General features: G+C 41.3%; 1 protein-coding gene across 1 annotated transcript in view; it reads right to left on the bottom strand.

Moving 5' to 3' along the window:
* The window catches only part of LOC148343942 (uncharacterized), a 34707-nt gene extending 7626 nt beyond the window's left edge, over positions 1-27081 (bottom strand). The window contains exons 1-11 of the mRNA XM_088303914.1: positions 27018-27081; positions 23635-24015; positions 22713-22887; positions 22480-22607; positions 20427-20720; positions 16058-17254; positions 13095-13315; positions 13011-13015; positions 9701-12978; positions 6956-7324; positions 80-6307 (exon numbers count right to left, since the gene is read on the bottom strand). Coding sequence (XP_088160040.1) covers positions 80-6307; positions 6956-7324; positions 9701-12978; positions 13011-13015; positions 13095-13315; positions 16058-17254; positions 20427-20720; positions 22480-22607; positions 22713-22887; positions 23635-24015; positions 27018-27081 — 12340 coding nt within the window. The remainder of the gene's footprint in view (positions 1-79; positions 6308-6955; positions 7325-9700; positions 12979-13010; positions 13016-13094; positions 13316-16057; positions 17255-20426; positions 20721-22479; positions 22608-22712; positions 22888-23634; positions 24016-27017) is intronic.
* Positions 27082-27500: the final 419 nt, after the last annotated feature.

Here is a 27500-nt window from a genome sequence, read left to right as displayed (position 1 = left end):
CTAAAAAATAAAAATGTAAAACAAGGGTCTGTTTAATTGTATTTGTTCATAATCATTCAAAAAAAATGAAGACACCTACCAGAAATTTCAATAGTCTCTCCTACAATGGTTTGTCCCAGGTCATGTTCTGGAAGCAAAGTTGTGTCCTCCTTGCCAGAGAACGGGAGGGTGGGAGCCACTGACTGCACATTCAGGCTTTGTGTTTCAGCTGGTGTCATTGTTGTGAACTCTTGGTCTTGTGGCTGTAGTGTAGACCTTGTAATCCTTTCTGTGTCCTCCTCTCTTCCACTGCTATGGACTTTAGTTGACTCCTCCTTTGAGGCAGTGGTAGTAGCATCTACCTTGAAGACTGTCTGGATTTCATTCGATTCTGGATTTGGTGTGGTGATCAATTTTTCGAACAGTGGTATAGAAGTGACTGTTTCTGCCTCATCCACACCATGATCTTGTTGAAGAGTACTAGTTGTGCTCATGCCATCTTCTAGACTGGTGGGGCCTTTTGAAGCCCCTTCAGAGCTTGGATAAGGTGTTGCTTTTTGCACAGGAACACTTCCAAAAGTGTTTACTGAGTCAAAAGGCTGACTATTTGAAGCATGGCTTGTTGTGTAAGTTGTGATTTCTGTTGGTTTTATACTGTCTGGAATGCTCTCCACTATGTTGGGATTTGATTCATCATAGTCTGGCGTCTCTCCACTTTGGTATTCATAAACGCTGTCAGCTGGAGGCTGTGTTACTCGGACATCTGTTTCTGGAGTTGGTTCAGTCATTTCACCGCTTGAGACGTGTTCATCTGAAAGGTCAATTGTTGTGAGCGCCACCTTGGTAGACACAGGCTCAGTGACTGAATTGGCAATCGTTGTTAATTTCTTTAACAGACTTTCAGACACAAGACTGGTTGGTGACACGTTTGAGGAGTAATCTGTGTGAGGGCGATGGGTGATGGCAATCTCTGACTGGGCTTGCTCCAATGATTCCCGTGGCGGTGTTGGGTTTTGCTGGGGAGGAAAGGTTGTGACAAACTGTACCAATATACTTTCCTGTGAAGTTACTGCTCCAAAAGGGACATCTGAAATGTGCTCTGCTGGTTTTGGTGTGGCCACTGATTGGTTGTTTGTAGAGCTCTCTCCAGCATGTGTTACAGCATTGGGTTCTTGTGTGCTTGTCATGTCAATGTAATATGTCTCCTCATTCTCAATGTCTGTTGATACTGACTCAGTTGAAATTCGCGGCAGACCAAGGGATTGGGTTGAATAAATCTCTGTGGTGGGGGTATTAGTAGATAAAGAAACAGATGTTTCGTCATATAAAAATGACCCTGTCTGAGGTGATGTTGAACTAGTCAAGTCTAGATCGTAGACACTTGGTATCGTGGCCCCTGAACCATCTTCTTCTGTGGAAGGGATGAGACTTGTCGCCACTGACATAGAAGGATCCGCACTCTCTGAGGAACTTGAGCTTTCACCAGCTGTATCTGGTGCCCCTGTAGTTGAATTAACAGTTTCATCAGAGGATAATACTTCAGTAACATCTAGAATAGCATCTACTGGTGGAGTTGCAGGGTTAAACAAGGAAGATTGTGTACTTTCTGGTTGAACTGAAAGCGATACAGTGATTCCATGTTGGCTGTGCTCAGGTGGGTTTTCAGAAGAGTTTTCAAATGTGACTGAATCTGAATCTGTCTGAGTAGTTTCTTCTTGTGGTTTTGCCGACTGAATAGGTTGTGGAGTTGTTGCAGATTCAATATCGGGAGAGGCTATTGCGATAGAATCAAACATTTCAGTGGAATGAGGTGAAATTATTTCAACTTTAGTTGGTGAAGGCTCAAATGTCGTATCTTCTACTTCATCCTGAGTAACCATGCTAGTAGGTCTAAAGTATTGACTTGAGTCCTCAAGGGGAAACATTGAGCTTGTTGTGGCTGCAACACTTGGTTTCACGGTACTCAAGAGAAATTGCCAAATGCTTGATGTTTTTATACCATTGTTAGCTCCACTGATAATTCCAGGCTTCTTAGTGCTGAACAATGAAGACACCGGTAATGTTACTGTATCAGATGCTGTCCATCCAGACGATGATTCTATTGTAGCTCTGGTTTCAGTACTGAAAACATTTTCTCCTCCAGAGCCTTCATCTGAGTCATATACACTTGACTCTTGATGAGACACTTGACTGATAGATGTTGTAGTCACTGGTGTGTGTTGTGTCACAGAGACTGAATGTACAGAAATGTGTGATGGTACATGTGACGTTTCATTTGTCCCCTTTATGGCTGTGATGTCTGTGGGTGATGAAGTTGAAAATATATCTTTTTCCTCACCATCCACCTGCTTGAGAACTGGCATTGCATGAGTATCAAGTGACCAAACCGGTTGTGAAGGTGTTACATCATGAAATGCTCCATGACTTGGTTTGGTTGACACACTTAAAGCTGAGATGGCTTGAGGTGACAATGTTTCAGTGTATGCACGAGCAGTCTCTGTAGTCACAACACTTTCCACAGGTAATGCTTCAGACATGTGCGGAGAGTATTCAGAAGAAGATGTTGATGCATGTGTAGGTGTGAAGAAGTTTATAGAATCTGTTCCTGAAGCCTCTGGTTCCTCTGTCACCTCCAATTGTTGCATGATTGTAATTGGTGTGAGACCTCCTGCCTCTTCTGTCTGAATGGTTGGGTAAAATGGAGACGAGGCGATGATGGTATCAGCATCAATAATAATACCAGTGCTAGGGGTGAGCTCAGGGGATGGGCTTTCCTTTTGTATGCTCGGCGTAACTGACAAGAACAGTTCATCTTCATCTTTTGTTTCGTCTGTAAGTAGAATTGTTTTGTCGGTCAGTGGTCTAGACACATGCGCCGTGATGGTGGAGGTTTGTTCTTTTAAATCAGTGTTGGAAAGCTTCTCATCTGTGGTTGAAGTGATTGAAACTAACGTTTCACTTTCACCTGATGCCTCTCCAGATGTAACGTTCATAATCACAGATGGCTTAGAAGCGAACATCTCTGTGGTTCGGTCAGTTGAACTCTCACCTTGCGTTGAAATCAAATTTGGTGTGGAGCCAATTACAGGCGGAACAACTGTTTGTGCAGATGGCACCACATCCGATTTTTTAGGGCTCAGGTCTACTGTGCTGAAAAGAGAAGGTGCTCCAGTCACAGTAGATTGTGGTGTATTGAAGGGAGAAGATGTCTCAGTAATAGCAATTTTTAGATTCTCCGGTGTTGCGGTTGTCTCCTGGTGGGAAGAAGTGAAAATGGTTCCCCTTTCAGTAGATGTCATTTCATGAGATGTTGACTTGGTCGTCCAAATTTGTGCAGCCTCCTCGTCAGTTGACGTAAACTCAGAGACAGAAATTGTAATGGGTGAAGGAGTGATTTGACTTGAGGCTGCAGCAGTGGTCTGAATCAAATATGATGTTGCTATAGGTATGGATGTTGTTGATTTGACAAAAATGTCAGTACCCGAACTCTCATCCTCGGGTGTTAAATCACCACTTCCATCCTCAGATAAAATCTCATTGCTAGTCCTGTATGGGGCTTGGGTTGAAAAAATTAGTTCCTGCACGGTCTGTCTCCCCGGTTGAGTTGACGAATCATATATACTCTTGTCTATTTCTGTCTCATCAGTTTTATCAAAGGGTATATCGCCACCAGATCCATCCGAACTTATCTCTAAATCATCCTCTTCAGGGGAAAGTCCAGAGATCTCCATGTCGACATAAGTGGAAATTTCTTTTGAGGGAAATATAGAGTGGCTCGGGATTTCCATCGGTTGAGTCACTTCAAATATATGAGGACTTGATGAAACAGCGAATAAACTATCGCCCCAACTTTCTTTCTTGACAGTAACTAATGGTGAGATGGTGGTTTTGGACAAGGTTGTCTGTTCTATCGATGATTCTTCTTTTGTTGTTACTCGGGATTCAACTGTAGCTGCAGATATGGCATCTCCCGAGCTTACGGCACTGTGCCTCTCTGGAATGAGACTTTCTTCTGTTGCAGCAGATAAAGAGGATGTGCTATGAGTTTCAATTGATGTCATTTTCTTAGTACTGAACAGAGAAGACACTGAACTCACTTGAGGCTTCATAACAGTACTTGTTTGAATTTCAGGTGATGGCGTTAATGGGTTCTCTGTGGTAGGATTGGCAGATCCCGAAAGAACAATAATTGCTGCCTCTTCTGTATGAATGTCTGTGGAAGTGTTTCGCCCTGCAAAGTTTGGAAACGGTTTCTTTGTGCTGAACGTGGTTGAAATGGGATCAACTGGGACGTCATCTGAAACTTCATCATTTTTGGTTAATGACTTTGAGTTTGTGACAAATGTGCTAGTAGTTGGAACAATAGTTTTCATTGAGTCTCGTGAGTTAATGTCGGTGCTGATGCTGAGTTTGGAAGCAGCTGGGAACCTTGTGCTGGCAAGTGTAACGTCTGTCAAGGTAGAAATTAGGTCTCCAGAGCTTTCATGAATGTTGATGACTTCTGCATCAGAACCTGTTGCACTTGGAAGTGAAAAAGTTGTCATTGCAGCTTCCACTGGGCTGTGCAAGGTTGTTGATGAGACATCTGTGACAGGAAGAGATGTTGGTTCCTCTGTGACTGTCTTGTCAGCGGTGGATAACGTCGATGTCCCCATGTTTTTGTCTGTGTTCTTTTGTGTAACAGGGGGAATTGGAGTCCCAGTGCTATAATGAAAATCATCTTTGCCATTTCCTTTCATTGAATGTGATGTTGATATTGCTGGTGTTTCTGTACTCAACATAGAAGAGATGGTTGCAGATGTTTTTTCAGTGTCTTTAGTCGAAAATGCCGGGCTTTGATCAATAAGCTCTGTGTCATCAATTATTTGAATGGAGGAAGGCTTTAAGGAGGGTGGAGATTTTGTTGATGTCTCCTGAGAGGTGCCAATCACAACAGCCGAGTGACTGCTTTGTTCCAATTTATTGTCTGTAGTTGACAAAAAAGACAAACCAGATGATTCTTCAGTTAAGATTTCAGTTGTTTGTCCTGAACTGTCTTGTTCTGAGAGAATGATTACAGAACCCACATCAAATTCATTTGTGATTGGAATATCTGAAGTGGTCTTGGGTATCTTTGCTTGTGTGCTTGTAGCTGTTGTACTTGAACTTTCTGGTAATGCAGATTGGCTATGGAGCTCGGAACGAGGTGTTGCTCCAGTAACACTTTCTACTTGATCTGAAGTGAGCAACTCTTCCGCCAGTGTTTGTTTCTCAGATTCAGTGGTTGAGCTTGTCTCAGAAGAAGCAGGAGAAGGCGGGTGCGGTTTTGAATATGAAAGCATCATGGGTTTGGTTGTTTGGTCATATTCTACTCCTTCTGGCATCTCAGTGTTAGGCGATGACGATGACGACTTTGCGAATATGTCTGGGGTTTGATGAGGCAACCGTTCAAGATGATCTGGGGATGGTGTTGTCCTAGTTGCGAACAGCACCCCATCAGTCCTGGGAGTCTTGTGGTGGAAGGGTGACTGCGTTACTGATGCTGTTGAGACTTGACTGTTTTGAGTTTCTTGTGATGCTGTCATTGCTGGTGTCCCTGTACTCAACATTGATGAAACAGTTGTTATTGCTGACTCCTTCATGAACCCATCTGTACTGTCTCCAGAACTTTCAAAATCAGTGGTAGCGATAGATGGTAGGATTCCAAGTTTGACTGTTGAGCCAATGCGGAAAGGAATAGACTCAACCATCGTGTCAGTGCTAATTCCATCATCTATGTCCTCAATGTCTGAAAGAACAGACGATACCGTTGGAGTTGGTTTCTCAGTATTGAAGGACAATGCAGGAGTAACGGATGTCTTTGAAATGTCACTTGTTGAATCAATCTCTGATGTGCTCACTTCAGTTTTCCAAATTCCAATCATGGAAGAAAGTGTAGGCGTTATGATTTTTGGTTCTCTAGTTACCTCATCACTGCCATCTCCAGAACTCTCAGAGTCGGCGGTGGCAACTGATGATACCTTTGCTTCATAAATTTCTGTTATTTTAATTGACCCTGACTCTAGGGGATTAGTACTATACAAAGTCTCTTTTTCCTCAATTGGCAATTGTGTTGGTGTTTCTGTGTGAAACACTAATATCTTAGTAAAGTGTTCACCTGAACTCTCTTCCTCAATATCAGGCAAAGTTGGAATAGTCTTTGATGGTAATGATGAGTCAGAAGTTGTTTCCTTCTCAATATTTCTGACAGTAAATGAACTAGTTGGTTGTTTTGTTTGTGCCTTAATGATGGACTGAGTAGCAGTCGCGATGGAAGAAGTTTGAATCTCACCTAAACCATCTTGATCTACTGATTTCAGAACAGAAGTTGTAATATGATGAGATATTGGAGTGGTATTGGTAGGACTATACAGGAATGATGTAGCAGTACTTGATTTTTCATAAGGTGTAACATCTTTATGTGATGGCGTCACAGCTGGTGTCTCTGTACTAAACATAGAAGAGACGGTGGTTGTTTTAACTTTTGACACTCGAGTAGACTCGTTGATGGTGTCTCCAGAACTTTCAGTGTCCATTGCCATTCCAGGCATCATGGTTGTTCCATGTAAAGAAGGTAAAGACTCAACCAGCACACTACCCATAATTCCATCATCAATTTCTGTAAAATATTCAGTTTCAGGCGTGATGCTAGATTCATTGGCCAATGGAATTAGCTCAGAGCTAACAACTTCAACCAGAATGTCTGGAAGCGCTGTTAATGTCACAGTAGGTTCTGCTGGTAATGCCCCAGTGATGTTAAGAATAGAATCAGTGTTTGAAGATGTCTGATGGCGCACGTCTTGAGTCTCTTCGCCTGAACCATCTCGATCTACTGGAGTCAGATCCGAAGCTTCCTCACTCGTAGCTGAAATTAATGATGTTTGCATTTCAGCATTCACTTGAGTTGTTTTGTCGGTACTATAGAGGGATGAAGGAGTAGTTAAATGTTTTTTTGAACTGTCTATCATCACATCTTCATGCAATGTTGTCACTTTTGGTGTTTTTGTACTGAACATTGAGGAAACAGAAGTTGATTTGATTTCCGACTCACCACTAAAAACATCACCGCCATCTCCAGAACTCTCCGTACTTGTGGTAGAATAGAATGACGCCACTTCACTTCTCATGGTTGGGCTACTGATGGTTGGGATTGCATTTGTCACATCAGAATCCAGGGAAACTGATGATTTTTCTGTAACTGATGTCATGTCTGGTTCGTGATTCTCCGTTGTTTCATGTGAAATTGCTTCTTGGGAGTCAGTGGTGTTGAAAGGTGAATCTGTGGAAAATACTTCTCTATCCTCGAGATGCAGCTCTGTTGTTTTTCCTGTGCTTGATAATGATGAGATTGTAGAAGATTCTGGCAGTTTTTGGGACAGCTCAGTCATTTGTTCACCTGAGTTGAGACTTTCTTCTGTTGCAGCAGATAAAGAGGATGTGCTATGAGTTTCAATGGGAGTCATTGATGTAATTTTCTTAGTACTGAACAGAGAAGACATTGAAGTCACTTGAGGCTTCATGACAGTACTTGTTTGAATTTCAGGTGAAGGCGTTAATGGGTTCTCTGTGGTAGGATTTACAGATTTCGAAAGAACATTAATTGCTGCCTCTTCTGTATAAATGTCTGTGGAAGTGTTTAGCCCTGCAGAGTTCAGAAATGGTTTCTTTGTGCTGAACGTGGTTGAAATGGGATCAACTAGGACGTCATCTGAAACTTCGTCATTTGTGGTTAATGACTTTGAGTTTGTGACAAATGCTGTGCTAGTAGTTGGAACAATAGTTTTCATTGAGGTAGGCACAGAGTCTCGTGAGTTAATATCGGTGCTGATGCTGAGTTTGGAAGCAGCTGGGAACCCTGTGCTGGCAAGTGTAACGTCTGTCAAGGTAGAAATTAGGTCTCCAGAGCCCTCATGAATGTTGATCACTTCTACATAAGAACCTGTTGCACTTGGAAGTGAAAAAGTTGTTGATGAGACATCTGTGATAGGGTGAGATGTTGGTTCCTCAGTGACTGTCTTATCAGCAGTGGATAACGTCGATGTCCCCAGGTTTTTGTCTGTGTTCTTTTGTGTAACAGGGGGAATTGGAGTCCCAGTGCTATAATGAAAATCATCTTTGCCATTTCCTTTCATTGAATGTGATGTTGATATTGCTGGTGTTTCTGTACTCAACATAGAAGAGATGGTTGCAGATGTTTTTTCAGTGTCTTTAGTAGAAAATGCCGGGCTTTGATCAATAAGCTCTGTGTCATCAATTATTTGAATGGAAGGCTTTAAGGAGGGTGGAGATTTTGTTGATGTCTCCTGAGAGGTGCCAATCACAACAGCCGAGTGACTGCTTTGTTCCAATTTATTGTCTGTAGTTGACAAAAAAGACAAACCAGATGATTCTTCAGTTAAGATTTCAGTTGTTTGTCCTGAACTGTCTTGTTCTGAGAAAATGATTACAGAATCCACATCAAATTCATTTATGATTGGAATATCTGAAGTGGTCTTGGGTATCTTTGCTTGTGTGCTTGTAGCTGTTGTACTTGAGCTTTCTGGCAATGCAGATTGGCCATGGAGCTCGGAACGAGGTGTTGCTCCAGTAACACTTTCTACTTGATCTGAAGTGAGCAACTCTTCCGCCAGTGTTTGTTTCTCAGATTCAGTGGTTGAGCTTGTCTCAGAAGAAGCAGGAGAAGGCGGGTGTGGTTTTGAATATGAAAGCATCATGGGTTTGGTTGTTTGGTCATATTCTACTCCTTCTGGCATCTCAGTGTTAGGCGATGACGATGACGACTTTGCGAATATGTCTGGGGTTTGATGAGGCAACCGTTCAAGATGATCTGGGGATGGTGTTGTCCTAGTTGCGAACAGCACCCCATCAGTCCTGGGAGTCTTGTGGTGGAAGGGTGACTGCGTTACTGATGCTGTTGAGACTTGACTGTTTTGAGTTTCTTGTGATGCTGTCATTGCTGGTGTCCCTGTACTCAACATTGATGAAACAGTTGTTATTGCTGGCTCCTTCATGAACCCATCTGTACTGTCTCCAGAACTTTCAAAATCAGTGGTAGCGATAGATGGTTGGATTCCAAGTTTGACTGTTGAGCCAATGCGGGAAGGAATAGACTCAACCATCGTGTCAGTGCTAATTCCATCATCTATGTCCTCAATGTCTGAAAGAACAGACGATACCATTGGAGTTGGTTTCTCAGTATTGAAGAAGGACAATGCAGGAGTAACGGATGTCTTTGAAATGTCCCTTGTTGAATCAATCGCCGATGTTCTCACTTCAGTTTTCCGAATTCCAATCATGGAAGAAAGTGTAGGCGTTATGATTTTTGGTTCTCTAGTTACCTCATCACTGCCATCTCCAGAACTCTCAGAGTCGGCGGTGGCAACTGATGATACCTTTGCTTCATAACTTTCTGTTATTTTAATTGACCCTGACTCTAGAGGATTAGTACTATACAAAGTCTCTTTTTCCTCAATTGGCAATTGTGTTGGTGTTTCTGTGTGAAACACTAATATCTTAGTAAAGTGTTCACCTGAACTCTCTTCCTCAATATCAGGCAAAGTTGGAATAGTCTTTGATGGAAATGATGAGTCAGAAGTTGTTTCCTTCTCAATATTTCTGACAGTAAATGAACTAGTTGGTTGTTCTGTTTGTGCCTTAATGATGGACTGAGTAGCAGTCACGATGGAAGAAGTTTGAATCTCACCTAAACCATCTTGATCTACTGATTTCAGAACAGAAGTTGTAATGTGATGAGATATCGGAGTGGTATTGGTAGGACTATACAGGAATGATGGAGCAGTACTTGATTTTTCATCAGGTGTAACATCTTTATGTGATGGCGTCACAGCTGGTGTCTCTGTACTAAACATAGAAGAGACGGTGGTTGTTTTAACTTTTGACACTCGAGTAGACTTGAAGATTGTGTCTCCAGAACTTTCAGTGTCCCTTGCCATTCCAGGCATCATGGTTGTTCCATGTAAAGAAGGTAAAGACTCAACCAGAACACTACCCATAATTCCATCATCAATTTCTGTAAAATATTCAGTTTCAGGTGTGATGCTAGTTTTATTGGCCAATGGAATTTGCTCAGAGCTAACAACTTCAACCAGAATGTCTGGAAGCGCTGTTAATGTCACAGTAGGTTCTGCTGGTAATGCCTCAGTGATGTTAAGAATAGAATCAGTGTTTGAAGATGTCTGATGGGGCACGTCTTGGGTCTGTTTGCCTGAACCATCTCGATATACTGGAGTCAGATCCGAAGCTTCCTCACTCGTAGCTGAAATTAAAGATGTTTGCATTTCAGCATTCGCTTGAGTTGTTTTTTCGGTACTATAGAGGGATGAAGGAGTAGTTAAATGTTTTTTTGAACTGTCTATCATCACATCTTCATGCAATGTTGTCACTTTTGGTGTTTTTGTACTGAACATTGAGGAAACAGAAGTTGATTTGATTTCCGACTCACCACTAAAAACATCACCGCCATCTCCAGAACTCTCCGTACTTGTGGTAGAATAGAATGACGCCACTTCACTTCTCATGGTTGGGCTACTGATGGTTGGGATTGCATTTGTCACATCAGAATCCAGGGAAACTGATGATTTTTCTGTAACTGATGTCATGTCTGGTTCGTGATTCTCCGTTGTTTCATGTGAAATTGCTTCTTGGGAGTCAGTGGTGTTGAAAGGTGAATCTGTGGAAAATACTTCTCTATCCTCGAGATGCAGTTCTTCTGTTTTTCCTGTGCTTGATAATGATGACATGGTCGAAGATTCTGGCAGTTTGTAAGACAGCTCAGTCATTTGTTCACCTGAGTTGTCTTTGTCTATTTTGGGAAAAACTGAATTGTTTTCAAGTGTTCGGGATACATCGCCAGTCTGGGTTGTTCCATGTGATGTAACTCTGGGAGAATCAGTGTTAAACATTGGAGAAACAGACATGGTTTTTGAAACACCACCATAAACATCAATGCCATCTCCAGAACTCCCTGTGTAAGTGGTAGTGTCGATTGCTGCCAATTCACTCCTCATTGTTGGTCCACTGATGGTTGACACTGGAAGGAAGAAGGAAGGGATAGTTTCACTGGCCATACCGTCCTCTTCAATAAGTGGAGCTGTCGATGTGCTCATCGCATCTGAGATCTGAGAAATTGAAGATTCTTTTTTGACTGATGATGTTTTTGTTTCATGGCTATTTGTTGACATGGCTTCTGGGGGTTCAGTAGATGCTTTGTGAGATTCTTTCGCCGTTTGGGGGTTTCTGCTAACCATTGAGATGGAAGTAGTAGGTGAAATGAATGACTCTTCAGTGATCTCTAGTGCCATGTCTCCAGATGATTCTGTTTCAACTGTCAAACTTGACCCAATGACAGAAAGACTGGACTCAGTGCTTGCATCTTCAACCTTAAGTTCTGGAGTAGTATATGTAGCCGTCACAGAAGATGTTAGAATGATCATGTCTGGAACTTCCTCAGTCTTGGCTGCACTTAAAGTTTGCATTTCATCATGCATTGTGTTTTGTTTCTCAGTATGGTCAATGGATGCTGAAGCAGTGGCAGATGCCCTCGAAATGACACTTGTTCCACTTCCATATGAAGCTGTCACTGCCGGTGTTTCTGTACTAAACTTTGAAGACATAGTAGTTATTTTTGACTCTGCAGTAAACTCATCATTATCAGCTGATCTCTCTGTTTCTTTGGTAGTGAAAAATGAACTTGTTCCGGTTGTAATGGTTGACACACTCAATGAAGGAACAAACTCAACCATCATTGGCTCACTGCTTATAATTTCATCATAAATATCAGCAGAAGTAGAGGAGGAACTTGGAAATACTGTCACAGAGCCTTCTGTAACATTATCGCTTGGCAAATTCATTGGTACATCCGCATGCTCTTTCAAATAACTCTCTGTTCTTACCAATAATGTTGGTTTTGGTTTCTCATCACTGTCCTGGGAGGATAAATCTGAAACGGAAGAAGTTGTGAGGAACATTTGAGGTGTTTCATCCCCTGAGCCCTCATCAAGGATGGAACTTTCCTTTGCCATATCATAAACAGGAGTCAGAACTGATTCTTCTTCTGTCTGAGTCGTTACAGTTTTAAGTTCCTCTTCAACTGAAGTTTTTGAAACTGCAGAGAATATAATGGAGGCCGTGCTGGGCGGTGTTTGTGTGACCATAATTGTTGAGTCAGATACAGAAGTTTCTCCTGTGGGGGTTTTAGACTCATGTATTTTTATTCCGTGTGTGACTGCTGTTAAAGTCTCGGTGCTGGAACGAGACACTGTACTTGTGGTGGAACTAAATGTAGAGGATGGCATTGATAATATATTGATGTCAGAAGAAATTGTTGATGCCACTTGTAATATGGATGGTTTTAACAATCCTTCTGTAATGCTGCTATTAGTACTTGTTTTCCCATCAGTATCATCAAACAAGGGATTGTGAACAGTCTGGAGAGAAGCTTGAGTGGAATCTTCAGCAGATGGTGGGGCAGAACTACTTTTTATTTCTACTGTTGACCCAACTATGTTTCTGTCTGTGTGAAGATCTGTTGCCAAAGTAAAAAGGGATGGATCCTCTGCCTTGTCTGTCTGAGTCATTTGTGAGTCACTCTTCATAGTTGTGGGAGTGCCCCTTGTCTTGTCTTCCTCTTTTTGTTCAGCTGTGGTGATGACAGTGGCGCTTACCTTATCGAATAAGGTTATTTGGCTGTCCTCTATTATTTTGTTCATATGCGACTTAGATGGTGATACAGTTGGAAAGAAATGAGCAGAAGCAGCTGTAAATAACATCCCGTCTGTGGTTTCGGAATGAGCTTTTTGTGTGGTTTTAAATGATGTGGTGTCACCCAAAGTTGCAGTTGGAGCAGAGGTTGTGTCTTTCTGTGTGGCGCTCCCTTCGTTTTCAGTGAAAACGTTTTGGGGTTTTGTTTCAACTTGAGGCATAATATCAGTGTCAGGGTCATCCAGGTTCAGTTTTTCTGTGCTTGAGTGGAGTCCTTCTGTCGATTCAGTGACGCTATCTTCAGGGAGGTTGGGCCATTCATAATCAAACGCAGTAGTTGCTTCTTCATTTCCTTCTAAAACTTTCATATGTGTCACAATTTGGGTACCTTTGGCTTCTTTGTCCTCTGGACTCAGTGGCTCAAGCGTTATCTCATATTTTCCATTAATAAAGCTAACGATTGGAGTGGTAGTTACAGTGGCAGGAGACAAGTCTGGATGTTCACTCTGGAGGATGGGCTCACCATCTCCCACTGAGGCGATGGAATGGGCAAGCAAGACAGGAGACTGGGAGGTCTGTGACTGAAGGACCTGGTCGACTGAAAAATGAGAAAGGAAAGGAATAAGATGAGAATAGATGCTATGATATATTTTACCTAAATAAAACAAGATATTTCCAATGGAAACTAGCAAACAATTTTCAAGATTCACAGTACATAATCTAATTCACGCTCAAGTAACGTCCATAGCAATAGCACATTTCTATGAAAATTTGACAACTTGTTTTTAGCAAGTAAAATGACTCAAACTAAATCAAGAAGAATAGCTCATATACAGTAGCTGGCCCTCAACTTAAATCTAATCACATAGTAGCATTATTGTAAGTGAGATGCAAATGCAAATGAGCAGTGTTAATATAGATAGTTAAACGGAAGCCAGTTGTTGTAAACAAAGCGCTGACAAATTTGAAGACTGAATGGGGAATATGGGGAAAAAAATCTTTGCAGCAATATCGTATGTTCTATGTGCCCCAATAGCATAAAGATTATTGCAATTCATATTGCAATGGTGGAATAAGAATTAAGAAGAATATAACATTAAGATTATCCAGCCATTTTCATCCTTCTCTGGGGGCTCACACATTATGCCATCCAATGTTGTCTTCCGGGTTTCGTACATGACAGTGAAAAGAGTGTTTTTTAAATGTAATATTGTAATAAAGCATGATCAACAATCTGAAAACAAAAACAATTGGCTCACATTCCCTGTTTCTCTTGCAGTTTCCCACAAATGATTGTAAATGGTGATTGAAAAAGATTATTGGTTGCAACCAAGAACGCCTGCACCACCTGTTTAAAGTTAAGACCAGCCTGGGAACCCACGTAGGGGACCCACCTGACTAAGCCACACTCAAGCACACACACACATACGCACACACACACAATCTCCCTCACACTCTCTCTCCGGTCTTACCGAGGGCCGCCATTTGCCAAAGTTTCAACAGAAAATCAGCACCACAACCACTGCTTTATCTAAACATCTGCATTTGGATTTTTGTTGTTGTTGTTGTTGTTGCCAAAAGCAAATCAAAGATATTAAGAAAAACTAAATTTGGTTCTTAGAAGAACTCTATGTCCACAAAATAAAACCACCCATGTTTCACACACACATTTTTGTCATTTCTGAATACAAAAAAATGCTTTGGCCTGTCCAGGATTGGGACAAACCAAACGCTTTAGTTGTTGAAATTGATCTAATATCTCAGTGGAGGTTAATGTAAACACGACACTTTAAATGTGTAACTCTGAACTTGTGTATATCCAGGGTATATCAGTAGCTGATGTTGCTCTGTTACTATGCAACCAGACAAGACATGCCTCCGACTATGCCATTTTTCCGAAAGGCTTCCCACAAATCCTGAGCATGTCATCTGAGCCACAAGACATGATGTAGAAGTAAAAGTAGCTGTAATGTAATGTCATCGCCCACTTTTAGTCACGTGGTCTCCAGCTGTGCTGGCAAGGAACGCAGACTGTGTTAGAGCTGACATCACCACTTGATCTCTGGTAGCATGTGAACATTTGTGCATGTGAGCAGCACACAGTGTATCTTTTTCTCTTGTCTTTGGGAAGACAGCTCACAAAGAAATAAATTCTACAAATATTACAAACACATTGGACAGAAGCGCAGTCATGCAGTCTATGCAGGTAGACTTTCTCTGTACACACAGACATACTTTACATACAGCAACTGGAAACTGACTGCTAGTGTTCCATTAAACACACCAAGCGGGAAGAACCATTGCCGTTTCCAAGGAAGCCAAATGAGCAATAAATCATAGATGACTGACTTTTCTAACCGAGAAATCCATTGTGTCATTGTTGAAGTCACTGTGGAAATGTTAGTAGCTGTGGAAGATCCTGAATTACAGTAGGGAGAAGGGATGCACCTGCTCTTTCGCACGTGAGCTTCTGATCCACAAGTTGTTCTGAATGGAGGCGAAACGGTGGATGACAAAAACGTAGAAGCAGCCTTGCCTCGATGCTGTTAGCCCAGACCGCGTGCCAGCGATCATCAAGCAACAACTTTTAAAACATTGCTAATTACAATAATCTACAAATATCTAATGAAATCTCGAGTTTCATTAGTATGAAAACCAATTTCAGAAGCAACAGTACTGTGCTACCTGGCTTCTAGCATTGTTGCTTGGTCCGACAGCCAGCTCTATCGAGAACGTTTCAACCCACAACTCAAAACACTTCATTGCAGCAAAGCATAGAACATCTGCTAAAAGCACGTGTATCACTACCATGAAAATCCAAAATATATTACTTACATTTATGTGTTTCCTGCTTCTTCTCAATCGTTGATGTCATTTCTGCATACATTGTATTTGTTGCCAAGGGGGTGTAATCTAGGGAGGTCGGGGTCTGTCTTTATGCTGAAGGGCCATGCGCCCCTTGTCTGTGACTCTAGCTCAAAATTTTAAGGAGAATTGGGACACGTCTCGGTTGTCGCGATCGCGCATTTTAACAGGGAATGGATAAGACGAGACGTAAGGGGGCTATTGGAATTTGGCCTAATTGTACCAATTGACAAAGCGAAGAACCCATCTGAAAACATCTTACCTATTCATTGAGCTTGGAGAAAGCTACAAACAGATTTCATAAACATTTGCTTTCTGCGCAGTAACAAAACAAGGCATAGAAAACAACATCTACTATAAGATCCAAGTCCAAGAGAAAGTGAAGGGTGACAGTAAAGATTCTGCAATGATTTGTTCAGCATTGGAGGGGGTACTTAACACCTCCGAGGCTAAAGGTTGTGTTGGTGAGTCTTACCTGATGTATTCTGCTTCTTCACGACAGTGGTCTCTTCAATGGATGATTCCTTTGTGACTGTTGCTTCCGGGCCGATGCGGCTGCTGCTCTCTGTTGAAATGGACGGCACCGGAGCGATTGTGAAGAACTCAGCATCAAGGCTTTCTGTAGTATCAACCGGTGTGAGGGTATCCCCACTTTGCTGCGACACTTGATCGGTGGACTCATCAAAGACACTTGTCGACGCATCATCTGACGTCACACCTTCGATGAGCATGGGAACGCCTGTCCCGGTTGAAAACAGGCTTTCTTCTGGTGTCGCGACATGCTCTATTAGGACTTTGTTCTGTGTGGTAGTTTCCAGTGGTGATGGAGTGCTGGTGCTGATGCCCACCTCAGGGCCAGCAGGCTTGGTGTCACACACAAATGTGGTGCTGGTGGGAATGACAGTGGTGGTAGGGGTGTCCGTCACATCTGTGCTGAGCAAGAGGTCCTGTGATGGTCCTGTGACAGCGGGTGGAAGTGCTTCGACAAGTAAGTCTGTCTCTATCTCATCAGTGTTGCCATCATAGATTGGGAATGGTGGTGTTGAGTCAATTGTTGTTGTTTTTAACGAATTGAAAACTTTTTCACTTTCAACGTCTGTGGCTGCGTCAGTGAGATTAGAATTCACAATGGTTTCCTCTGTTTCCCCCTTGGCAAACATGGGCTCGGTGCTAGGAGAGGCATTGTGGAGTACGTCATCAGTTTCAATGGTGTTGATCTCAATCACCGAATGATCGTCTAGCTCTTTCATTGCTTCGGACACTGAATCTGCCGTGTCAGTAGTTCCTGTTGAGATGTGGAGCCCCGGCAATGTGTCGCCACGATACGGAAATGTCACATTCTCATGTTCAAAGTCATCGAAATCAAAGTCGACTGGATTTAGATCATCAATGTCTTCATGGTCCTCCATAATGGTCGGTGCCACTGTGGTAAATAACTTCTCTTCTTTGCCTGTTGGAGTAGGCCGTGGTGGAACCATACTTGTAGAAAACATAGATGGAGGTTCTGTGGGAACTCTGTCCACTTCAGCCTCTGTTCCAACTTCAGAAGGTCGGGTTTGACTAACCGTACTCTCCTCAAGTAAAGGAAGAGTGTAAGAACTGAAGGTGGTGCTTGTGACATTGATCACAGAAACGTCCACAAAAGAAGTTTGGTTGATCATCACTTTCCTTCCTGTAAAATACACACATTATAAATATTAGACAACAAATCTTTTGGCAAAATTACACGAGAGGTATTTGAAAGGGACACGCTCTCTTAAGTGTAATCTGTTGGTTATTCCGTCTCTCAAGAATAAGAATAACAAGTGGTCGTCAAATTGGTGGACTGATGGGTAATGTGTCAATATTATTGATTAATATTGCTGCAGATACACAATGGACCCAGTTTGAATAAGAACTCAAATTCTCTAAACATTTGTGATCAGTACATAAACATTTAGACCAAACCAGGCCCTTTGCTGCGTAAACTCTTTCCACAATTCATTAGTGCTTGAACCTTTCAGCTTTTCTTCACGGTTGTCAAATACAAGCACAACTACAAATTAATGGTCATACATGACCAAGGCGGCTTTTATATGGTACGGCATAAAAGTTGCTCAACAAAAGAATCCGACAACCAGACAGATACACTGAATCAGTGAACCAACACTACAAAGGGAAAACATTTTTGGGAGAATTGACTTGAAGTCCTGACTATGGCTAATATAAGTGGGCGGCTGTTGCACAAAATTTACATTAGCATTTTTAAAAGTGTAAAGATATCATTTTAATGACCACTTATCATTTAGTTCACCATTTATAGATCCTAATTATAAAGCTTATGAAGCTAATATCCTGCAAACAAAGTGGCAGTCATTCCTGTTTTTCATGTGGCCCCTTTGGAAAATTAATTGCTCACCCCTAATTTTGATGTTCCGAAATGTCCTCCCATTACTTGTACGCCTTGACTCATGCATGAAAAGTAAAGTCTTGAGAGAGATTTCCTCAATGACACATAACTTGTGTAAACACAGCTCTTAACATACACATACCGTTGCTCCATCCTCGTGAAACCATCACTGATGTAAGACACGATTTTTCCAAACAGGAAAACAGAGGCAGCTTTCAAAGAGAGCGCATTATCTCACTGAATGATTTGAGCTGTTGCTATTCCTGACGCAGGAACCAATCAGATTGCAATTGCACCCTTTTTCCCAATGCACCGCCCTGGCAAATCCAGAGCTTCTGTCTTGTCTAGCTGCAGGAAATTATCCATTTCACTTCATTGTTCTTAAAATATTTACTAAAAATAACACACTTTTGGAGTTGAAATATGTTTAGAATGTGTTTCAATCTGATTCAATGTGATTACAAGTTGTGTGGGGGAAGGGTATTTTAAAGTTTAAAACTGAACTCTTATTTTCATTTGGTCTCCATATTTCACATTACTATTCCTTTTTTGTTTTGTTTTCGTAATAATTTGTTTGGTGACATATGGCTGTGAGTGGGAAGGCAGGAAATGATGCAGTGGGTCCCACCAAGGAAGGGTACTTGAAAAGCACTCAGATGGGGGCGTAAATACAAATGGCTGAATGAGGCGACATGGAACACACAGCGGGGAGGAGAGGTTGGGCTGTTTGCGTGCCCTCTGAACTCCGCGGGGACTTATCACCGCGAGAGTTGGACTTCTTCAGAGCACTAAATGGCCAGGCAGGGGACGGCTTATCTGCCCGAGCTCTCATTTGTAAAGACGGAAAGGCCAGGTCAAGGGTCACCGAGGATGACTGAATTTAGAAGTCCAGCAGTAGCTTTGTCCATTATCCAAATGTCTGCTCTGATAAGTACGAGTGAGGATGATGGAGCGAAAAAGTCTGACAGCGGAAATGAAGGGAGAAAGGCAAAAAGGGAGTAAGATAGTGAGCCTAAAAGGGCTGACAGGTGAGGGAATTCTGCTGCCTCTCCAAAAGGAGCCGATCATCAGTTGTTTGCTTTGCCCCGAGGATGCTGATTAGTTAAGAATTGTCCCAGTCTGCTAACTTCCAGTGAAGCACGAAGTGTCACAGATGTATTGCCATCGTCACTTCTCTTCTCGTGGCACAACAATGGCCTTACTTGTACGCATACTTGAATCTTTTCAATGGGACTGGCCCTGAGATCACATAAGACATGTCACAATTGAAATGAATCAACTCTCTGACATGGACGCTACACCAAAAGAGAATTGAGCAGTGTTTGAATAGTACTCGAGAGCATGAATGTGATTAAGTTCAATCAATGGGTTGTTGTAGGATAACCAGAATCAGAATTAAATATATAGATATATATATATATATATATATATATATATATATATATATATATATATAGATAGATATATATATATATAGATAGATATATATAGACATATATAGATATATATAGATATATGGGCGGCACAGTGGACGACTGGTTAGCACGATGGCCTCACAGTGAGAGACAGCATCTGACGTGGGTTCGATCCCGGCTCCGGCCATCCTGTGTGGAGTTTGCATGTTCTCCCCGTGCTTGCGTAGGTTTCCTCCGGGTACTCCGGTTTCCTCACACATTCCAAAAACATGCATGGCAGGCCGATTGAACACTCTAAATTGCCCCTAGGTATGAGTGTGAGCGCGGATGGTTGTTCGTCTCTGTGTGCCCTGCAATTGGCTGGCAACCAGTTCAGGGTGTCCCCCGCCTACTGCCCAAAGATAGCTGGGATAGGCTCCAGCACCCCCGCGACCCTAGTGAGGAGAAGCGGTACTGAAGATGTATATATATATATATATATATATATATATATAAAAGAAGAAAAAATTCAGGCTCTCAGGAAAAAATCTTGACCATTAATCCTCCAATTAAAGTAACGGCCGGTCAGACCATAATTTTTAGGTAAACAGGTTGTCACCCTTACCCCTCCCCTCGGCTAATTTGGGCAGCAACAGCTCAAGAAAATGAGGTCAACTGGACACTGCATACTAAGAAGGCTAAGGCTGGTCCATCATCAAAATAAATGCTTCCTTTTTTTTTTCTTTTTTTTTTAATTAAATACTTTATAATTAAGGCTAGCCTTGTTGAAACTCAAGTATCAGAAACTGACAAAGCTAAAACAAATAGAGGAAAACGTGTTGTTTTGTACCGACATAAGAATGTATAGGAAAAAAGTGAAAGGGTGGGGACTGAAGAGAAAATGAGATCATCGTCTGGACCGTTTCACAAAAACGTCTGCGCCCTCAATCCCAGTTTGCAATGAAAGCCAAATATGAACACAGGATGTTGTCAAGGGCCACCCGACAGGTAACGCCGTGTTCCATGAGACTCATCACACCCGCTCAACATGATGTGCTCACCTTTAAAACAGTAAGCTCCGAGTTGCGTCGTCGGTTCTGGGAATCCGGTTTGGTTCCGATAGCGATACATGGTTCTGACCCCCAGTAGGCCTCCGCCGCACTGAATTTTGGGTACAGAAACTGGATGTCGAGCACTGCCGTCTGAAAGCCAGCCGTAGTCACACTTGTCGAGACCTCGTCGCCACGCAGCGTGAAGCTGGCCGGGAGTTGCCAGCTTGCTATTTCTTTTCTGACATTCTTCCTTTGCTTCTTCAAAAGTCATTTTCTGGGACACAGGCGCGTAGAACACGTCACCTGGAATGAATTGCAACAAAGGGTTGACAAAAAACATGGAAAAATGAGGGGGGAAAAAAACACTGCTGCTATAGCATATCATGGATGTTTGTTCCAGTCTCGCCTCCAAAAATGTTTTGTGCTTTTTAAAGAAAATTAGTACTCTACGATACTGTCATTTTTGAAAAACACCCAAAAATGTAAAAACTAAGCTTTTTTTTTTTTTCGCTTCAATTTATAATGCTGCATCTGTTGAAAACTTCACCCTGGCCACAAGGGCGCAGTATTATACATAAATGAAAAATAATTACTCAGTAAAGTGCAGTAATATTAATTTTCATAATTGTCTTAACAGCGTACAAAGAATATGTTTGTGAGTATTGTATATACTGTCCATTTGTGTTGCTCCACCTTTTGTGTTTACTAATCTAATGCTTAAAGGGTTATAGCATCGTGACGCTGTTTGTAAGCGGGCGTTCCTAAGCCAAAGTTTCTGAGGTTGTTTTAAATACCCAACATGTAATTCTCATTACTTCATGTTTAGTTTGACAGTAAACTTTAACTGCGAGTGACATTAAACAAATGTGAAGCCGCTTTTTTGAAGAATTGCCTAAGAGCTACCGAGCTGCTGCTTATTGTGACGCGATCTCTTTAGTAGCACTAAATTGGCTGAATGATGGCGCTTTTCTCAAAAACAATCGGGAAAAAAAAAAAACTGTTATATTATGCGTTGGGCCGATAATAAATGTCCACAAGGTTCACAAGCGTTTGACTCAGTCAACTACTCGATCAAATCTACAGCAATGACTAGACCTAATGAAAATACCTCCATGCATCACGGTACCTGCTACTTTATTTTTATTTTTATTATTTTTAATTTTTGGATTGCACTCCATATTACTGCTATGAATTCACACTATTAGCTTTATATAGCTGAAAGCTACAACTATCGTGTCTAAACATCCTGGTGCACATGTTGGGTCAGTGTTCTTGTCAATGTTCTTCTCATTGAGAGACAATGCGACACTCTTGCTTCTAGGTCTTCGTCAAGCGGCAGTACTAAAGTTAACAACGGGTTGAAAACATGTTTCCATTTAGTCCAGGGTGTAACATTTCAACCAATCCTTTTATATATTAATTCCTTTGATTTACAGTGGCATTGACGTCCACCCAAGGAATGTCGCCCATCCTTAAAGCATGACGCATGGGAAGTCCACAAGGGTTGTTTAGTAACTTTAAGATTAGATTTTCTTCACGATTTTCACCCTTCGAGTTGGACTTTGAAAATAGAAATTCTGTCCACCAAGCAATACGTGAACTTGTTTAAACAAAGCAAATTGTTTGCTGGCTGTTGGGTTGGGTTTTGCTCTCTGGCTGACACCGCCGTGTGCATCTGTTCACACTAATGATGCAAATGTCATTCTAAATGACTGCACATGAATTTGTTGAATACAGTTAAATAAGCCTGATATTAAATGTTGTAATGGAATATGTGAACTGATTAATAGAAACACCAGCAAAATGAACAAGTGAAAGGAGACTGGGCAAAGATTTCAACTGTCATAATAATAGGATCTGTTGAGAGTTAAATTGAGCTTGTCAGCAGTTACAGTCTGGAAAATGTGCAATAAGAAAAACATGGCGCGAGGATCATCAAAAGCAATTCATGATACTTTCACTTCATTATCACTTTTTTTTACATTGGCCCCATTACAGCGACAAAGAGTGAATGTCAACGTTGGTTTCATAAGCTTTGCGTGAAAGTTCGATTTTGTCTTACCGTAAAGTTTGTCCACATAACAGTAAACATCATAAGTTTCTGTGGGTCTCCTGGTTCCATATGACCTCACTCCAGGTTTATTCAGTAGGTTGCCATAGCAGCCCTTTCTAGGGTTTATGATCGGGTATCTGTAGATAGATGCAAGTGATGGAAGATCCATTTTATCGCTCTGATATAGGTTCAAATGTCAAGAAATGTAATTATTAGACAGACAGATTTGAAGTACAACACACCTGACTGTTTGGTCGGCAATCCAACCAGCATCACACTGATCGAAACCATCCTCGTAGGCCGCTTTTAGTTGGTCGTACGTGGCGATGGTTGCGTCGATGTTGTGGCATGCTTGGACAGCCTTTTCGTAGTCCAACATGTACCTGCTGGTGTTGGCCCGGTAGTGAAAGACGACACCTGGACGCAAAAACGTAATCAACTAACTAAATAGCATGATGAGCTAGAACCAGGATGGAGTTGATTCATTGAAATATCCAAGTGATGCGTTGAGTGGAACAACCTTGACGATAAGCAAGCACAGATTATTAGCAGCCATAAAACAGGTTGTGGAGATCGTCTATGATACAGTCATCCCACCCTTGTTTTCGACACCCTCTAAACATGAGTTCTCTCTAAGTGAAAACACATTGCAGATAATAAACATGGGCCAACTACACAATATATTTTGGCTTGCTTGTTATGTTCCACTAACAATCATTATTCAAAGCTCATTTGAATGGGATGATAGATGAATGGGAAAAAAAGGGATCATGTTTCAGAAGTGTTGCAATGGTGGAGCTTTAGCAGGTGATTGCTTTGGATACACTATTTGCAAAATTGCCAACATGGCAACATTTAGATCTCCATGTGTGGTCACTATTACCTCAGTTCAGTTGTATTTAACTTTTAAGTTTAATGTATTCCATCTTTAAGAACACCATTTTTTTTTTAAAACATTTGTTTGGGTAAATTTTCATTTGAACTATACAATCACTGTATCAACGGTAAGCAAACAGAGGACCTTAGTTGGAAGGTCCATAGATCTCAAGGTAATTGCCATCAATTCTAAACACGGATCGACAAAATGTCCATGCACATACATTTAGCACTTATATCACTGTTTTTTTGTAAAATTCCAGAGTAAGCACAAAAGAATCATCTTACCATCAACATTGAGGTTCACAGTATCGTGGGTGTCCTCTATGCCGTACATGACCTCACAGCGATACGTGCCTGCATCACGAGCAAGCAGCTTGACCACTGTCAACGAGGCATCCCCCACATCCTCGGGGTGACTGGGCACAGCTACTCGGTTCCTGTAGTTGGAACCGATCTTGATGATCCCATTTTGTGCCACTAACACTGTTGACTCGACTTCTCCCTCTATTTTGCTCCATTTGATGCGTAAGTAGTCTTTGGAAAAAACGGCGGTGGCGTTCGGGTTGACTGGTGACGAGGTTGGAATAGTTGAGAAGAAACACGGAAGGGTAACCTTCCCGGAGAGGGAACCAATCACTGGCTTGATGATTGATAATGTGTTGGAGACTGAAAGGGAAGAAAAAACAAAAAGAATTCATGTATACTCGTCACCATACAAGAAAAATAGGGATTTACTGTCGTATCTGTAATCTATTTCTGGTCCCCAATATACAGTCAACACGCTAACGTACCCTGCAGACCTCAGAGCCCTACTGGGTTTCTATTTAATTAGCATTTCTTTAATGTATTCAGAACCCAAACCATTCAGTGATTTCTAGACCAGTAGCAGAATTTTAAAATCCATTATTAATATCTAGTCTTTAGGGCTGATCTCGTTGTTCTTGTCAGAACCCGAGCTGCAGCATTTTAAAAGAGCTGCAGCTCTTCGATGCTCTTTTGAGTAAGTCCATCCAGAACACCATTATAATACTCAAGTCTACTGGAGATAAAAGCATGGTCATGGCTTCCACTGCTTTGCATGGGGCATGCAATTCTACAGTCTGAATATGTTCTTTCGTTGTTAAAAGGCTGTGTTCGTGATTGATTTGATATGATGACTGAACATCGGTCCGAGTCTATCAGCAACACAAGATTTTGGACTTGGTCTTTGGTTTTTGGAGCTAGCGACTCCAAGTGTTGACCAAGACCACACCTCTTTCCTTTATTGCCAAAAACATTTACTTCAGTTTTGTTTTGGTTTAGCTGAAGGAGTAGTCATTCTTCAAGGAATAAATATTTAAGGGCTACCACACCAGCGATGAGCTATTACACCAGTAAAGGTATGACGATGTACTATTGCCTGACTTCCTTGCATTGACAGTGGATGAGAAAGCCACCCAAACTGTCAGAAACATCATGGGTCTGAAAATTACCCTTGGAAAGTCACACTTCATCTTCTAAATTATGCCCAATTTTAGATGGACTACACAGTGTGCAGTATGGGTGCGGGGTTCTGGCTCGCGTGTTTGCAACTCATTTCGCTGCAAGTAAAAAATGCTATGCAGTCCAAAAATGACCTTGATGATTTGAAATAAGAAGATCCAACACTTTGATCCAGCATTGTCGTTGTTGTTGTTGTTACAGTGGTTGGCGGTGTCAGAACACGAACATGGAACAGGAAAAACCATAGCATCGTTTGAGATCTATCCACTCCTGGACCAGGTTGTAAAATGAGAGTTTTTGGACTCCAAAAATGCGAGCTCAGTGTGGATGAAATGTGAAACAGATCACAAAAAAAAGGGAACGAAAACATTGCAGATAAACTAAATCACATTTCTGCGTAGATGGGGCCTTAATGTTACAGTGGCTTACAATGATGATTAAATACAATTTTTAAAGATTAAAACCTCAGTCTATTTATAAACTTTCTGGGCTACTACGCAACTGCATTTTAATACAAAAAAGTCTGAGAACTGCTACATTAGTAAAAGTAAAATAAATAAAAACCACTAAAAGAAGCGTTGTCCTGAACCAGACAGGGTAGGGTGACTGTTCCAATGCCCTTGCTAACTGTATCTCAGTACACATACAACTAAACACAACATGGCAACAAGCTGAATCACACTGACTCACGTGTTGAGGAGGGAATTTGCTTCCTCTTTTTTTTCCCCTCAAAGGGGTTGCGAGTGGGGCTAAGGGGAGTGGGAGAGTATTGAAGACGCATAACGTAGGCTGGAAACTGCGGTGGGACTGCCTTCGAGGCATGAGTGTGCGCGTTTTAACAGAGGGCCTTATTTGGATAAGAGGTGAAACCAGCTGTTGTTTCCAGACAGAGAACTCACTTTAATTGAAAGGTGTCCCTCCGTACTCAGAGACAGACAGACACCAGGGGCAAAGGAGAGCCTAGGTGGCCAGCGGGTTCCCCAGGTGTAAAGGTCTTAGGACACACTATCACCTTGAGAAAGCTTTCACAGGTTGGTTTAAAGCAGGGGTGTCAAAATTATTGGATTGCAGTTCAAGGGCCACACACCGCCTAATTTGATGTCAAGCGGGCCAGACCAGAGAAATTATGACATAATTAACCTGCATTTTATATTTCCTATAGACAGAAAATAGATTTTTTTTTTTTTTTCAAGGATTGCTCCATTGGCGCTTTTTAAATTCATGGAAATATTGCAGAAAATGAATGAAATATCACCATTGAGATTATTCCTATAGTCTATGTGTAGGGTACAACAGCCAATAAAATGTGTTGTAAATGTAAAAAACTAATTAAAAAAAATAATAAATATATATATATATATATATATATATATATATATATATATATATATATATATATATATATATAAATAAAAGCAAATCCAAAGGAAAACAAACCCCCCAAAAAAGTATTGCATGCAACTGTACAAATCATTACATTTGTTTTTAAATGAGAACCATAAAGAACATATGTTTATTTATTTTTTTAAATAAAAACTTTTCCCCAAAACATTACTTCCAACAAAGTATTGGCCAAACCAGTAATTTTTATGTCATGTGGACTCACTGTTTAAGTAATTTGTCATCTAACATAAATTCAAATAATCAGTAAAGTAAAGTGTGAGCTATTTATATATAACCGTGGCAATACTGTGTTCTGATTGGCTGAGCTGGTAGGGAAAGTGTTCTGATCCAAAAAACAAAAGGATTCCGTTTTCCCCTTTGATTTCATATATAGTGATAAAAGTATCTGAACAAAATGTAAACTTAATTAACTATCCTGGCTTCCTCATCCAATCATAAGTCAGGACTCTGCCAAACACATTCACTGCCTCACCGACAAAATTAAATTAACTCACCATATAACTGCAGGGATGCTGCAGTATATTTTTAACTATCAAATTCTTCCTGTGGGCCAGTTTCAACCATGTGGAAGGCCGATTTTGGCTCACGGGCTTTATGTTTGATATCAGTAGTTTAAAAAAGGATTTGTAACTTTAATTCACGTCACTCAGTAGCCCACAGCTAAATGTGACCTTGCCAACATGAATGAGAGACAGACAAAGGCAAGAGTAGAGCTCAATGGATGAGTAGGCAGAAAGGGCAGTGCCCGAGGGCAGCATTCAGGAAGCCGGTTTGAAACCTACCGCTTGCAGTTGCTGCTTCACAGAGACAATACAACCACAGGATCTGCTTTATATTTGGAATCATCTGTTGGCAAAAAAGACAATAATGGGCATTTAGAAAGAGAAGCATTTGTTCTTGCTTTTTAGTGGGTTTTAACACATGTTATTCTCATTCAAAATAATCATATTCAGACCAGCTTGGTAAGGAAAGAGTACCAAAATTACTAATTTCGATTTTCATTCGATTTCAGGATGGTTGCATTATGGCACTGGTGTCTAATTCAAGGCCCGGGAGCCAGATCTGGCCCACCACATCACTTTATGAGGCCAAATAAGACAAACTTTGAGGGGCTAACATGAAGCATATTCTTGTTAAATGGATTTATACTTTTAATTTTGGCAGAAAATTTGTATTGAAGGTTAAATCTTAACACTTTTTGATTTGCCACATCCAACCCTTTCCCCATGACTTCTGATAATAAATTAAATGATCATAAATTAACT

This window comes from Idiotropiscis lumnitzeri, chromosome 1 (assembly GCF_059441095.1).
Source record: "Idiotropiscis lumnitzeri isolate Australia: NSW breed Sydney's pygmy pipehorse chromosome 1, RoL_Ilum_1.0, whole genome shotgun sequence".
In the NCBI taxonomy this organism is placed as follows: domain Eukaryota; kingdom Metazoa; phylum Chordata; class Actinopteri; order Syngnathiformes; family Syngnathidae; genus Idiotropiscis; species Idiotropiscis lumnitzeri.
Note: the sequence above shows the minus strand (reverse complement) of the source record. Positions and strands in the feature narration are given on the sequence as shown.